Raw genomic sequence first — 16945 nt, forward strand, 5'->3', positions numbered from 1 at the left:
ACTTGTCCATTCCGCCCTTTTTTTTAACCACTAAGCTAGTCCCAATTGCCCTTGTTTAGCCCATATCCCTGTGTACCCATCTTACCCATGTAACTGTCTAAACGCTTTTTAAAAGACAAAATTGTACCCGCCTCTACTACTGCCTCTGGCAGTTTGTTCCAGACACTCACCACCCTCTTATGTGAAAAAATTGCCCTCTGGACCCTTTTGTATTCTCCCCTCTCACCTTAAACCTATGCCCTTTAGTTTTAGACTCTCCTATCTTTGGGAAAAGATGTTGACTATCTAACTGATCTATGCCCCTCATTATTTTCTGGACCTCTATAAGATCACCCGTAAGCCCCCTACGCTCCAGGGAAAAAAGTCCCAGTCGATCCAGTCTCTCCTTATAACTCAAACCATCAAGTCCTGCTTGCATCCTAGTAAATATAATAGAATAGAATCATAGAATCACTACAGTACAGAAAGAGGCCATTTGGCCCATCGAGTCTGCACCGACCACAGTCCCAACCCCCATATCCCTACATATCTACCCTCTAACCTACACATCTCAGGACACTAAGGGCAATTTTTAGTATGGCCAATCAACCTAACCCGCACATCTTTGGACTGTGGGAGGAAACCGGAGCACCCGGAGAAAAACCCACGCAGACATGAGGAGAATGTGCAAACTCCACACAGACGGTGACCCAAGCCGGGAATCGAACCCAGGTCCCTGGAGCTGTGAAGTATCAGTGCTAACCACTGTGCTACCGTGCCGCCCCATCTTTTCTGCACTCTTTTCTGCACTCTTTTTCTAGTTTAATAATATCCTTTTTTATAATAGGGTGACCTAACCCGCACATCTTTGGACTGTGGGAGGAAACCGGAGCACCCGGAGGAAACCCACACAGACACGGGGAGAACATGCAAACTCCACACAGTGACCTGAGGCTGGAATTGAACCCGGGTCCCTGGTGTTGTGGGGCAGCAGTGCTCACCACTGTGCCACCGTGCTGCCCCATGTTTCATAATTTGGTACATTTACTAAGTAATAACAGAGAAGCAACCACATTCCCATTTCAAGGATGTGCCCTAAATAAACAATCCGTCACTTCCCAGTGAAGGTAGGGGGCTGGGTTCTATTGTGTGACTGTTGGTATCCAGCCCCACAGTGAGAGAGAGGGCTATAATACCGAGAGGGTTGACTCTCTGCTACCCTCTAGGAAGTCTCTACATGAGGCACCTCACCTCACCATATGATCCCTGTGGGTTATCAGTGAAATAACAGAATGGTGTAAAACAGTCATGGCATTAAAATTAGCCTATACTTAATCATATCAGCTAATAAACAAGACATCTACAGGCAAACCTATCTTGATAGATTAATTGATTCAACAAGCATGTAAAATTGTTGAGAAGGTGGGATTAGGTTTGTCAAGGTTGAGTTTTGGATTTAAATTAAAGTAAATGAATAATTTTATTGTTAGCCTCAGGCCGACAATATGACCAAATTATTAGTGAATTCTGAGAAAGCCGGAAAGCTCTTTCTGACGACAGGTGATCTTCATCTTGTCCACATTTGGAAACTGAACCTCCAACTCTGATCTTGTGGCTCAAGTTCCTTTACTCCACGATTAACAGCTGTGCCTTAAGCTGCCGAGACCCTAAACTCTCAAACTCCCTCCCTAAACCACTCCTCCTTCAGATGCTCATTTAAACCTACTTCTGAATTTTGGGTCACCTGTCTGAGTGTCTCCTTTGGTTCAGTGTCAATTTATATCCCATCAATTTCCTAGGAAATACCCGATTTTACTGGATTAAAGATGCTTTGTAAATGTGGGTTTTTTTTTGTTTTCTGATTTTTCAATCTATTTCAGAATTCTTGTCCTCATCTACAAATTCCTCCAGAGCTTTCTTCCACTCTCCCTCTCTAACCTGAAACAACTTCATGAACCTATGACTATAAAGTCATGTTGCAGCTTTATAGAACCTTAGTTAGGCCACACTTGGAATATAGTGTTCAATTCTGGTCGCCACACTACCAGAAGGATGTGGAGGCTTTGGAGAGGATACAGAAAAGATTTACCAGGATGTTGCCTGGTATGGAGGGCATTAGCTATGAGGAGAGGTTGGAGAAACTTGGTTTGTTCTCACTGGAGCGACGGAGGTTGAGAGGAGACCTGATAGAAGTCTACAAGATTGAGAGGCATGGGCAGAGTGGATAGTCAGAAACTTTTTCCCAGGGTGGAAGAGTCAATTACGAGGGGGCACAGGTCTAAGGTGCGAGGGGCAAGGTTTAAAGGAGATGTACAAGGCAGATTTATTACACAGAGGGTGGTGGTTGCCTGGAACTTGTTGCCGGGGGAGGTAGTGGAAGCGGATACAGTAGTGACTTTTAAGGGGCGTCTTGACAAGTACATGAATAGGATGGGAATAGAGGGATATGGTCTCCGGAAGGGTAGGGAGTTTTAGTTAAGTCAGGCAGCATGGTCGGTGCAGGCTTGGAGGGCCAAAGGGCCTGTTCCTGTGCTGTAATTTTCTTTGTTCTTTGAACCATCCTTAGCCTTTAGTTCCTCTGCCTCTGGCCACTGCTCTCAATGTTTCAGTTGTTTAATGTAGGAGTATAGTCAGAATCTTGGTTGACAGACACAGATCTGGATTGAGGTTATCAGTCAGATGGGCAAAGCGTTGATACTGGTTTACCCAGGAGCCATTTGCTGTGTCCACTTTTGTCCTCGCTTTGTATAATACTCTGTGAGATTTTGGATTTGGGAACAGGCGACATAACATTGGAATGAGACAAAAGTAAGGACTTTGATATCCAGTGAGGAAAGCTGTAAAAAATTTCAGGAAGATGTAACTAGGTTAGTGGATGGACAAAAAGGTGAGAGAGGCTGTGGGAAAGTTGGCAGGAGGATCAGTTTGGTTTGTAAGAGCAAAGATTATGCACAGTCATGTTTTGTCAAATAGTCTTTTTGTGTTGTGAGTTTCTATGGGTCTGTATAGTTCCCACTCTTTGGAACTCCCTTCCTAATCCCTGCCCATTTTACCCTCTCTCCTGCCTGAAGAACCTTTGAATATCGATCAATCCAAGCAGACCTTGCATCATTTCACAGAACTCTTCCTATTTATATTTTCTGCGAAGATACTTGAAAAGATTTCTGTGTTGAAGGCACTATTTAAATCCAAATCTGATTCATCTTCAATGTGATCTTTGTCCAGGTGGATTTATTATTCTGAGTCAGAACTTGGAGGTTCCTCTCACTGGGGTAAACTAACCGTCTACAGCGGCTCTGGCTATTATCAAGACCTCAAGACGAAAGTGGATGAAAGTGCTGTAATTCTACAAGATCTGAAGGACAGTCTGTGGCTGGATAGAGGCACCCGCGCAGTTTTCATTGATTTCTCAGTGTACAATGCTAACATTAATCTCTTCTGTGTTATAAGGTAGGTTATACAGAAACAAATCCCCCCTGAGAACAGAAATCTTACACTGCAGTTTAGATTGGGATTGAAAAGTGTGCAGTTTATTTCAATTACTCAATCCCCTCACTCAAGGTCAATCGTGGAATGATGACAAGACTTTCTGCCTTGCAAGCCAATATCTGCTATATCCGCATTGTGTCCATGTAGGAGTAGATAACTGCACATATCGATAGTCACACCTTCCTTCCTTGCTGCCTGGCCAACTGCCCACTCTCCTCCCTCCCTTCCCTTCTGTTACTATGGTTTTCCTGTTGTATTTAAAACTATCGTTCCCCTCAAGTAGCCAAACAAAGTAACAGAGTGGTTTCAAGATGAACTTTACTACAGCCATCTGTGGGACCCTGAATGTCCATTCAGAGTGAAAAATTCAGAAATACAAAGGCAATTAAAGTCTCATCTTCGATTACAAGTAATTAGCATATACCAATGACAGAATAGGAGTTGTCTCCATCCAATCATAAAAGGTTACATCATGTGAAAGTACAGTTTTTAAAACCAATCACCTTGCACTTGCTTAATTATAATATCCAATTGACGTGAGGTTTTTACTTGCCTCAATTGAGTACTGTTTTCCCTTATCTTTAGGCAGTCCAACTGTTCCTGGTTATTAGAACATGTTATTAGAACATGTCCAATGCATAAATCCAACTGTTCCTGGTTATTAGAACTTGTCCAATGCATAAATCTGATGTAATGAGCTCTGCCCAAACTAATGACCTTGGTGTCTGTGATGGTTCTTATAAGAAGACCTTGTTTTTCATAGCAGCTTGTACGATTTTTTAACTTGTGACTATTAACCCTGTCACCTTCCTACATTGAAATATGTTAAATTTGAATATTGAAAGGGGGCTACAGAATGGAAAATCAGAAGGGAGTTTTGTTACTGGATTCTCTGTCTGCCTGGTCTGCTCTGGAAATGGGTCTCCCACCTTCACTGACAGATAAAAGATGAACCAACATCTGGAGGTGAAAGATTTCTATGTATGCTGTTCAAGAAAGGAAGAAGAAAACAGCAATACAGGCTTGTTAGTAATCACAGGGAAAATGCTTGAATCAACCATTAGGATTGTGGTATCAGGACAAGTAGAAATATTTTTCTCAGTGGCACAAGGCATTGTGCCATTCATTGGTGACAGGATCTTCTGATCCCACTACTGTCAATGGGAATTCTCTAGGAAGCCATCCCACACCACTGGGCATGTGTCGTCTGCGGAACCAGAGAACCCGGCCAGTGTGAACAGCTGGAGAATTCCAGCCTATATCTCTTTGCAGTCTCTGTCCTCGCAGCTTACATTTGCACTTCACTTTGTATTGCCAGAAAACGTAGCCTTTTTGTCTAGGTTATTGATCTATAAATAGCTAAAGTTCCAGCAACGATCTTTGCAGCACTCCGCTAGCTATAGCCTGCCAACCTGAAACTTCCCTGGTAGTCTCTACTTCTATCTTTGATCAATCCTCCATCCATGCTTATATATTATTGCCAACTCCATGAGTCTTTGTGTGGCATCTTATTGAAAGATGCACAGGTTCAGCACGGTGGCACAGTGGTTAGCACTGCTGCTTCACAGCGCCAGGGACCCGGATTCAATTCCCGGCTTGGGTCACTGTCTGTGCGGAGTTTGCACATTCTCCCCGCATCTGCATGGGTTTCCTACGGGTGCTCTGGTTTCCTCCCACAGGTTAGGTTAATTGGCCATGATAAATTGCCCCTAAGTGTCAGGGGGACTAGCTAGGGTAAATACATGGGATTACGGGATAGGGCCAGGGTGGAATTGTGGTTGGTACAGAATTGATGGGCCAAATGACCTTCTGCTCTGTAGGGATTCTATGATTCTGAATGCCTTTTGGAATTCCCTTTTATTAACCCTTTATTATTCATCCTTAAAACTGAATAAATTTGACAAAAACAACTTCCCTTTCACATTATTCACTTTGATACGAAGAATAGAATTGAGTTAAATAGTTTTTCGATATTCAGATATTGATATTCTTTCATGGTATGTGGGTATCACTGGCAAGACCAGCATCCTTGAATTGAGAGTCTCGCTCGGACATTTCAGAGGGCAGTTAAGAGTCAACCACATTGCTGTGGATCTGGAGTCACATGTAGGCCAGACCAGGTAAAGATGGTAGAATTCCTTCCCTAAAGGACATTAGTGAACCAGATGGGTTTTTATGACAATTGATGAAATTTATGGTCACCGTGATTGAGATTAGGGCCAGGATTCTCCAATGTTGTTCACCCTGCCATCACTGCGAGTCCAGCGGGAATGGAGAATCCCAGCTGCGGGTGAGGTCAGAAAATTCCAGCCAAGGTTTTAATTCCAGATTTATTAATTGGTTTCAAATTCTACCAGCTGCTATGGTGGGATTGGAACACATGTCCCCAGAACATTATTAGGCCAGCAACACTGTGCTACCATCTCTGCTGCAGTCTGGTACACGAATCACATAAAGTTAACATACAGGTGCAGCAAGTAACTAAGAAGCCAAATGTATGTGCAATAAGTCTTTGGAGGCAGAAGTCCCTTCACCAAAATCCCTTTATTTACAAACTCCAACAGCAGTACATAGAGTGCTATCAGTCAGCAGTCTATCTCTGGGGATGTCAGGGGAACTGAAGTCATTACAATATGTTGGCCTTTATTGTAATGTGAAAGGAGTATAATCGCAAATTACCTTTCTCCAATTGTATAAGGCTTTGATGGAATCATAAACTGCGGTAATATTTACTATTTTAGTCTTTCCACCGAAGGAATGATATACTTGCCTTGGAGTGGGTGTAACAAGGGTTTACTGGATGAATAAAGGTTGATGTGGAGATGCCGGCGTTGGACTGGGGTAAGCACAGTAAGAAGTCTCTCAACACCAGGTTAAAGTTCAACAGGTTTATTTGGCAGCACGAGCTTTCGGAGCCTCAAGGACGGTCTTCTCAGCACTTCACTTTACCGCAAGCCCACGGATAACCTCACGATGCTCCTCTTCTCCAGCTTCCACCCTAAACACGTTAAAGGAGCCATCCCCTACGGACAAGCCTTCCATATCTGCTCAGATGAGGAGGATCGCAACAGACACCTACAGATATTGAAAGATGCCCTCATAAGAACAGGATATGGTGTTCGACTCATCGATCAACAGTTCCGACGTGCCACAGCGAAAAACTGCACCAACCTCCTCAGAAGACAAACACGGAACACGGAGACAGAGTACCCTTCGTCGTCCAGTACTTCCCCAGAGCGGAGAAGCTACGACATTTTCTCCGGAGCCTTCAACATGTCATCGATGAAGATGAACATCTCGCCAAGGCCATCCCCACACCCCCACTTCTTGCCTTCAAACTACCCAGCCATCAAGAGAACAGTGACCACAACATCACACAACCCTGCCACAACAACCTCTGCAAGACATGCCGGATCATCGACACGGATGCCATCATCTCACGTGAGAACACCATCCATCAGGTACACGGTACATACTCTTGCGACTCGGCCAACATTGTCTACCTGATACGCTGCAGGAAAGGATGTCCCGAGGCATGGTACATTGGGGAGACCATGCAGACGCTACGACAACGAATGAATGAACACCGCTCGACAATCACCAGGCAGGAGTGTTCCCTTCCAGTCGGGAAACACTTCAGCAGTCACGGGCATTCAGCCTCTGATCTTCGGGTAAGCGTTCTCCAAGGCGGCCTTCACGACACACGACAACGCAGAATCGCTGAGCAGAAACTGATAGCCAAGTTCCGCACACATGAGGACGGCCTCAACCGGGATCTTGGGTTCATGTCACACTATCTGTAACCCCCACGACTTGCCTGGGCTTGCAAAATCTCACTAACTGTCCTGGCTGGAGACAATACACATCTCTTTAACCTGTGCTTAACCCTCTCTCCACTCACATTGTCTGTACCTTTAAGACTTGATTACCTGTAAAGACTTGCATTCCAACCATTATCTTGTAAACCCTCTGCAAACCCTCACCAACATCGCGTTCGATAAGGTCCCCCATGCAAGGCTTCTCAAGAAAGTGAGAGGACATGGGATCCAAGGGGCTGCTGCCCGGTGGATCCAGAACTGGCTTGCCCAAAGAAGGCAGAGAGGGTGTATAGATGGGTCTTTTTCTAATTGGAGGTCGGTCACCAGTGGTGTGCCCCAGGGATCTGTTCTGGGACCCTTGCTGTTTGTCATTTTCATAAATGACCTGGATGAGGAAGTGGAGGGATGGGTTGGTAAGTTTGCTGACGACACAAAGGTTGGTGGGGTTGTGGATAGTCTGGAGGGATGTCAGAAGTTACAGAGGGACATAGATAGGATGCAAGACTGGGCGGAGAAGTGGCAGATGGACTTCAACCCAGATAAATGCATCGTGGTCCATTTTGGCAGGTTGAATGGGATGAAGGAGTACAATATAAAGGGAAAGACTCTTAGTACGGTAGAGGATCAGAAGGACCTTGGGGTCCGGGTCCATAGGACTCTAAAATCGGCCCCGCAGGTGGAGGAGGTGGTTAAGAAGGCGTATGGTGTGCTGGCCTTTATCAATCGAGGGATTGAGTTTAGGAGTCCGGGGATAATGATGCAGCTATATAAGACCCTCGTCAGACCCCACTTGGAGTACTGTGCTCAGTTCTGGTCGCCTTATTACAGGAAGGATATGGAAAAGATTGAAAGGGTGCAGAGGAGATTTACAAGGATGTTGCCTGGATTGAGTGGCATGCCTTATGAGGATAGGCTGAGGGAGCTCGGTCCTTTCTCCTTGGAGAGACGTAGGATGAGAGGAGACCTAATAGAGGTATATAAGATGTTCAGAGGCATAAATCGGGTGGACTCTCAGAGGCTTTTTCCCAGGGTGGAAATGGCTGCTACGAGAGGACACAGGTTTAAGGTGCTGGGGGATAGGTACATGGGAGATGTTAGGGGTAAGTTTTTCACAGAGGGTGGTAGGCGAGTGGAATCGGCTGCCGTCAGTGGTGGTGGAGGCAAACTCAATAGGGTCTTTTAAGAGACTCCTGGATGAGTACATGGGACTTAATAGGATGGGGGGTTATAGGTAGGCCTAAAAGGTAGGGATATGTTCGGCACAACTTGTGGGGCCAAAGAGCCTGTTTTGTGCTGTAGTTTTCTATGTTTCTATTAAATTGAGTTTGTGTCTTTATATGCCCTGTTTGTGAACACAACTCCCACTCTTAGAATCTTAGAAACTCTACAGCACATAAAGAGGCCATTCGGCCCATCGAGTCTGCACCGACCACAATCCCACCCAGGCCCTACCCCCACATCCCTACATATTTACCCACTAATCCCTCTAACCTACGCATCCCAGGACACTAAGGGCAATTTAAGCATAGCCAATCAACCTAACCCGCACATCTTTGGACTGTGGGAGGAAACCAGAGCACCCGGAGGAAACCCACGCAGACACGAGGAGAATGTGCAAACTCCACACAGACAGTGACCCAAGCCGGGAATCGAACCCAGGTCCCTGGAGCTGTGAAGCAGCAGTGCTAACCACTGTGCTACCGTGCCGCCACTCACCTGAAGAAGGAGCTTGAGGCTCCAAAAGCTTGTGGCTTGTGCTGCCAAATAAACCTGTTGGACTTTAACCTGGTGTTGTGAGACTTCTTACTGTGAATATAGGTTCACTAAGTTAATAAGGGCTCATTAGATTAATTACTGGGATAGGGAATAATTGGTTCCTTCACATCAGCCAGCTTTCCCTGTCGAGCCTTATTTTCAGAAGCTGAAGTGGACTTTCCCAAAACTACTGAAGATGCCGATAGCTTATCCCCAGCCAAGGCAGCCCCTACTAAAAAAAAATCCACACCTTCAAAGGCAAATTAGGAGTGACATCAACTGTAACAAGACCACTGACTAAGTCGCATTGTAACTTAATACTATATACGGAAACTGGTAAATAATTCACATCAAAACTGCACCAAAGCATTGCATTCAGTGAACTATCTGCAGAGAGATTCATGTCACCCGCAAACACCAACGACTGTGCTGCCCCTGTCTCCCGGAGATTAATATTAACATGCTCACAGTGCAGAGATAACTGTTCACCTTTAATATGCCTTGTATAATATTTTGTCTGCAATTTCTGAAATGCCCCTCTGGTGTTAACAGCCCTGTGGAGGGATTGCTGAAGATTAACATTTATCTGTAGTCCATCAGTTATTATTATTTGATTTTTTTTTAAAAGGCTTGTTGTAGAATTCCCGGCAACAGGTGGTGCAATACCTTCCTCGCAGTTCCGCACAGTGAAACTCATCCGTTATGTCAACAACTGGGATTACTTTATCCTAGGCTGCGAAATAATCTTCTGTGTCTTTATCCTATACTATATTGTGGAAGAGATATTGGAACTCCGAATTCATAAACTGCAATACATCAAATGTATCTGGAATTGCTTGGACCTGGTGGTAATTTTGGTAAGTTCTTGGTTTTCACTGCATTTCCAATGGTCCCTTTAACACTTCCCCATACATTCATCTCTTCTACTTAGAAAACATTCAGGTAATTGTCCTCATTGTCACTCCATGAGGTGCTCAGCAGGGACTGTGCTTGAATTTGGAACAAGGACCATACTGTTACATGCACCTCTGGCCTCCACCCAGGCAGATTTGCATGTACCCTGCCTCGCTACATTCTGATTCAGAATGGACATGCTTTGCCCCCAAAATCAAACAGGTCTGAGTGACATAAGGGCCTGGAGTTTGCTGTAATAAGGGCTGTCGACTCTCGCCGTCCAGTTAAAGATAGAAATCTAAAGTTCCTGTCAAAGATTTCTTGGGCGTGAACAGGAGGTGGTGTTATTTTTGCTCACAGACTTGACTCTGAATTCAGAGCAATGGCAGGAACCTGCCATCTAGTTCCATACTAAAGATGGCTGTAAAAAGGTTTAGGCGGCTGCCTTCAGTAGTGAACAAGCGGTGATAATTATTGCTGAATGACCTCTCTGGTCACAAACATTCCTTTTATAAATATGGTGTCTCATTCCCTCAGAAGAAGGTTAATGGAGATTTGAAATAAATTATGTATCATTTAGTTTTTCTCCATGTTTCTTTCAATTCTCTTATTCCCATCAACATTTCTCACTATTTGACCTTGTCCTCTTCTGGAGTGCGCTTGCACTGACCAGGACTGCCACTGCATCCCAGGCAGGGGTAGTGACCTTGCTGGACAGCCGTCTCCTGGAGCAGGGGTAGTGTGTGTCCCGATCAGCTCCACTCCATCCAGCATCTTAGTGAGGATTCCCTCTGAAAAGGGCAGTGCAGGCTTCTTGCAGCTTGCAGTGGTTAAGTCATTGTGGGGCAGGTCAACCAGACAGAGCGCATTGCAACTGCAGCGTGAAACTCATGGGCACAACAATTATTACTAATGATGCATAAGATTCACCTGAAAACACACCTTTGGTGGGAATCACGCCATGTTTGGCGTCAGAACCAACACTCTGCCATTTTTTGGTAAGATTTTGTATGTTGGGAGACCATAGACCATAAGATATAGGAGCAGAATTAGGCCACTCGGCCCATTGAGTCTGCTCCGCCATTCAATCATGACTGACATTTTTCTCATCCCCATTCTCCTGCCTTTTCTCCATAACCCCTGATCCCCTTATTAATCAAGAACCTATCCATCTCTGTCTTAAAGACACTCAATGACCTGGCCACAGCCTTCTGCGGCAAAGAGTTCCACAGATTCACCACTCTCTGGCTGAAGAAATTCCTCCTCATCTCTGTTTTAAAGGATCGTCCCTTTAGCCTGAGGTTATGCTCTCTGATTCTAGTTTTTCCTACTTGTGGAAACATCCTCTCCACATCCACTCTATCCAGGCACCCAGAGCAATGGCAGGACTTGTACCTGCCATCTAGTTCCACACTAAAGGTGGCTGTAAAAAGGAGCACCCAGTCAGAAATGTCACTTTGAGATGCAAGTACTTTATCTTTATAAAAGTGGAATTGTGCACTTTACAAATATAACTGATGTATTAAATCTAACAGATGTATCAATTCAAAGATGCCCACAGTAAAAATTTAACCAAGATGTCAATGTGTTAGCAGTATGTGAGATGTTTTATCGATGTTATATCTCTAAAGTCGATTTAACTATTTACAATAGAGCAGATGTGAAGTGTATTAATGTGAAGGAAATATTAGTGGAAGTAAAGTTACTGTTTGCCACTGTCATAGAAACAAACTGCCAATTATTTGACATGGGGGCAGAATTTTCCATGCCCTGTCCCACGGGGGTGGGACTGGGAAATGCAGCGAGCCGTTCGACTTCAGCGAGTGTGAAAATCCCACCAGAGTGAGGGGGGGTAAAAAATCCCCCAGTTCCAGAATTTATATCAATACTAAATATTATTTTCTGTTCAAGTTTGCGAGATGTTTTGATTGTCGTGAACAAAATGCCAATTTTCCGGTTCCTCTTGCAGCTCTCCTTGCTGTCTATTGGCTTCCATGTTTTCCGTACGATTAAGGTGAACATACTGATGGGAGCATTGCTGACAGATCCCGAATCCTACGCTGACTTTGAGTTCTTGGCCTTTTGGCAAACGCAGTACAATAACATGAACGCTGTCAACTTGTTTTTCGCTTGGATCAAGGTAAAGATCTCTTGTTCATAATTCATCAGAAATTAATAAGAAATAGTGCCTTTCAAATTTCACTCTGAATTTGTCAGGGATTTTACATTCTATGCATTTCTGTTGAAGCCAGGTCATTTTTCTGGACAAATTCTGCAACTAATTTACGCCCAGCAAATTCTTCCGAACAGGACGTGAATGACCAGATAGAATCATGGAATTTCAGCCCATTGAATTCCTGCTGGTTCCCTGTGGAACGATCCAGTCAGTCCCACTCCCTTGCTCAATCTCCATAGCTCTGAAAGTAGATATTACCCAAATGGCCTTCCAATTCCTTTTTGAAATCATTGATTGCTTATCTTCCACCACTTTGATGGCGAGTGAGTTGCAGGTCACTGCTACTTGCTGCGTAAGAACGTTCCTCCCTCGCGTTCCCCCTGTCCGACCTCCATGTTGGGCTATTTGTGCAATATTCTCCTCCCTGGTGTAGTCCAAGTTTGAGTTCTTCCAGCAGTGTGCATCCACTGAGCTGCTTCTTAATTATTCTGTTATGATGTTGTGCATGACTCTTTTCTTAATGTTTACTCTGTTAATATTTCTCTTTTTTAACTCAGATCTTCAAATACATTAGCTTCAATAAGACAATGACCCAGTTATCCTCCACCCTGGCGCGATGTGCTAAAGACATTCTTGGGTTTGCAGTTATGTTCTTCATTGTTTTCTTTGCCTATGCTCAGCTGGGATATCTTCTGTTTGGAACCCAAGTGGCAAATTTTAGCACTTTCCTCAAATGCATGTGAGTCTACTTCAATTTCTGTTCACTTGTATGATTAGATTGACACAGCTATAGTTGCATAAATTAGAAATCACTTCAGTCAGTTTATTGTTTCTGCTCTTTCTGTGCTGTCAGGCCAGTTCTCCCTGGGGAGGTGGCAAATGTTAAGCTTAAAGTTTTTTACAGTTTATTTATTAGTCACAAGTAAGGCTTACATTAACACAGCAATGAAGTTACTGTGAAAATCCCCTAGTCACCACACTCTGCTCGGGTTCACTGAGGGAGGATTTGACATGGCCAATGTACCTAACCAGCACGTCTTTTGGATTGTGGGAGGAAATTAGAGCATCTGGAGAAAACCCACGCAGACATGGGGAGAACATGCAGAGTCCACACAGACAGTGACCCAAGCCAGGAATTGAACCCGGGTCCCTGGCTTAGTGAGGCAGCAGTGCTAACCATTGTGCCACCTCACTGTTGAAGAAGGGAAGGAGAGAAAATGAAGAACTGCAGAGCTGTTAGCTTGACACCAGTTGTAGGGAAAATACTAAAATATATAATGAAAGATGTGATAACAGGACACTTAGGAAATACTGGTAGGATTGGGCAGTGTCAAGGTGGATTTGGAGTATTTTAAGGATATAACTGTCGAAATAGATAAGGGTGAACCAGCAGATGTGGTCTGTTTAGATTTTTAGAAGTCTTTTGAGAAGGTCCCGCACATGAGGTTTGTAAACAAAATTAGAGCACATAGGATTGAAGGAAAAATATACTGGAATAGATTGAGAACTGATTAATGGTCAGAAAACAGAGAGTAGGAATAAATGGGTCATTTCCATGTTGCCAGGCTGTGACGAGTGGGGTACGGGATGCATAGGTTAGAAGGATTAGTGGGGTAAATATGTGGGTTTACGGGGATAGGGCCTGGGTGGGATTGTTGTTTGTGCAGACCTGATGGGCCGAATAGCCTCCTTCTGCACTGTAGGGATTCTAGGATCACTGCTTGGTGCCCAGCTATTCACAATTTAAATCATTTGCACGTGGGGATTAAATGTAATTTTTCCAGATTTGCACATGACACAAAACGAGATGAAAGTGAGAGTTTTCAGGAGGATGTAAAGACACTTCAAGGGGTTTTGGATAGGCTGAGTGAGTAGGCATAAATTTGTTAGATGGAATACCATGTGGAGAAATGTGAAGTATCCACTTTGGTAAGAGAAACAGAAATACAGAATATTTCTTAAACCGTGAGACCAGCAAATGTTAAACTTCGCAAGTTCTTGGGTGCCTTTGTTCATGACTCACTGAAAGTATGTACAGCAAGAAATTAAGAAGACAAATCGTATGTTGGTGTTTATTACAAGAGGATTTGGGTACGGGAGTAAAGATGTCTTAGTGCAATTATACAGAGCCTTGGTGAGACTATACCTGGAGTGTTGTGTGCTGTTTTAGTCTCCGTACCTAAAGAAAGATATACTTGTGATGGGGGCAGTGCAACAAAAGGTTCACCAAACTAATTCCTGGAATGGAGGGATAGGCTGATGAGGAAAGATTAAATAGACTGGGCTTTTATTCTCTGGAGTTTAGAAGAATTATCTCATTCAAACACAAATCTCTTACAGGGCTTGACAGGGTAGATACAGGGAGGATGTTTCCCCGGCTGAGAGAATCTAGAAACGGGGGACACATTCTCAGAAGAAGGGGCGGGTGATTTAAGACTGTGATGAGGAGGAATTTCTTCACTCAGAGGGTGGTGAATCTTTGGAATTCTCAGTCCCAGAGGCTGTGGGGGCTCAGTTATTGAGTATGTTCAAGACTGAGATTGATAGATTTCTACATACTAAAAACATCAGGGATACGGGGTTAGTGCAGGAGAATGGTGTTGAGATAGGTGACCAGTCATGATCTCACTGAATAGCAGTGCAAGCCTGAAGGGCTGAATGGCCTGCATCTATTCCTATTTCTTATGTTCCATTGTAGAAGGCAAAAAACAAACCAGAAATCATCTTGCTCCAAAGGTCTAATAAGAGTGAGGAACTTAAAATAATTAATATTGTAAAGACGAAGTACTGCAACAATGAATGGGTCGAAGATGACAATTCCTTTGGAGAGGACTATCCTAGAGTTCAAAAAGAGGCCTCTGCAGAGCTCCCAGATGTCTTGGTGGTGATCTTCCAAAATTCTCTGGATTCTAGAATGGTACCAATGGATTGGAAGCTGGCAAATGTAACATCAGCAGCTTAACTTTATAAAGTACCTTTTACCACAATGAAACATCCCAGGCACCTCACAGGAGCATTACAAATGATCCACATGAAAATATTGGGTCAGGTGACCAAAGCTTAGTCAACGAAGGAGGTTTTAAGAAGTGTCTTAAATGGGGAAAGTAAGGGGGAGAGGTGTGGGGAGTGAATTCCCGAGCTTAGGGCCAAGGTAACTGAAGGGCTGTGGGCACCAATGGTGAGGCAATTAGAACCTGGGCTGTTTAGAGGCCAGAATTGAATGAGAGTGAATAACTCAATGGCTTGTAGGGCTGGAGGAGATTACTGATAGGAGGAGTAGGTCTGGAGGAATTGAAAACAAGGATGCACATTTTAAATCTAATGCTGCGCTTTCAGATGATGCCACCGAGGCAGCAGGTGAGGGTGTAGGAGGAGGTCAAGGTTAAATCCTTGTGGGACTCCAGTGGTAACAGTGCGAGAGATGGAAGAGAAGTCATTACACTGATTCTCTGGCAATGATCAGATAGACAAGATTGGAACCAGGTGCGAGCAGCCCCAGCCAGCCAGACAATGGTGGAGATGTTAGGTGGATTGGCCATGCTAAATTGCCCCTTAGTGTCCCAAGATGTGTAGGTTAGGTTGCTTAGAAATGGCAAATGTGCGGGATTATGGGGATAAGGAGGGGTGTGGACCTGGGAAAGATGCTCTTTCAGAGAGTTGGTGCAGACTCAATAGGTCAAATGGCCTCCTTGTGCACTGTAGGGATTCTATGGATGTGTTGGTGGGGAATGGTGCCAGATCAAGAAGGACAAGGAAAGAATTCTTTCCCTTTATCGTGGTCACATTGGATATCATTTCTGACTTTGACCAGAACGGTTTTGGGACTGTGGCCGGGGTAGAAACCAGATTGGAGGGATTCCAACATGGAACTGTGGAAAAGGTTGGGCGTGAATTTTGGAGGTGACAATACATTTGAGGACTTTGGAGAGGAAAGGGAGGTTAGAGATGGAAAAATAGCATGCAAGGATGCGGAGTGGGAATGGTTTTTTGAGGAGAGGTGTAATGATGGACGATTTAAAGCAAGGACGAACAGCATCTGAAGCCAGAGAACTATTAACAATATGAGCTAAATAAGGAGCAGGAGGGGAGGGGTGGGCCGGGGGGGGGGGGGGGGGGGGGCAGTGGGGCATTGTGTGATCAGCAGCTTTGGCATAGGATCAATAGAGCAGGAGGTGGGTCACATGGCAAGTTGTGAGCTCAGAGAGGGTACTGGGAGAGATAGGAGAAAACAAGAGAAAGGTGTGAGGAAAGGGCTAGGATGGGGCAGGAGGATTTGTCCGATTGGCTAGTGGAAGAGAGGGACACAGCAGACTCAATTGATTGGATGGCATTGATCTTCTTGAGAAAGAAATCTAGGAGCTTTTTACATTTATTGTTGGAGGCGAGGGTGAAGGAATCAAGAGAGAGATATTTAAGGAGATACTTTCTCCATTGGAATCCAAACCAGAGGCTATTTGTACATTGCAGCACAGTCCTGGCCTAGTGAACCGCTTTAGTGGTCGAGAGAAAGTCTTAATGGGGATTGATGTTGTGCAGGCAGATGTGATGGTGGATGGCAGAACCAATTGTCTGAGAAACCCTTCCTATCGGCAGAGATGAGGGAGCTGAAATGTCTGCCATATCAGGAAGAAAGACCAACAAGACATAAAGCAATGATTTTATTGGGAACTAAGGCAAGAAGGAGGAGGTGAAGGGTGTGGATAGTAAATCAATAGTTCCGGATATAAGATTGGGTCAGTGAGCATGGGAGTGTGGGGAGTGAGAGTGGTGAATGAAGAGACAAAGGCGAGAGAGTTGGGATTTTGCAAGTGCAGTTATAGATGAATTGGGAGAT

General features: G+C 44.4%; 1 protein-coding gene across 1 annotated transcript in view; it reads left to right on the forward strand.

The window, feature by feature from the left end:
* pkd2l1 (polycystic kidney disease 2-like 1) overlaps nt 1-16945 on the forward strand; it is a 93514-nt gene that overhangs the window by 33229 nt on the left and 43340 nt on the right. Inside the window, exons 5-8 of the mRNA XM_078224310.1 lie at nt 3205-3429; nt 9670-9898; nt 11905-12075; nt 12669-12850. Coding sequence (XP_078080436.1) covers nt 3205-3429; nt 9670-9898; nt 11905-12075; nt 12669-12850 — 807 coding nt within the window. The remainder of the gene's footprint in view (nt 1-3204; nt 3430-9669; nt 9899-11904; nt 12076-12668; nt 12851-16945) is intronic.

The sequence above is a fragment of the Mustelus asterias genome, chromosome 11 (genome assembly GCF_964213995.1).
Source record: "Mustelus asterias chromosome 11, sMusAst1.hap1.1, whole genome shotgun sequence".
NCBI lineage: Eukaryota > Metazoa > Chordata > Chondrichthyes > Carcharhiniformes > Triakidae > Mustelus > Mustelus asterias.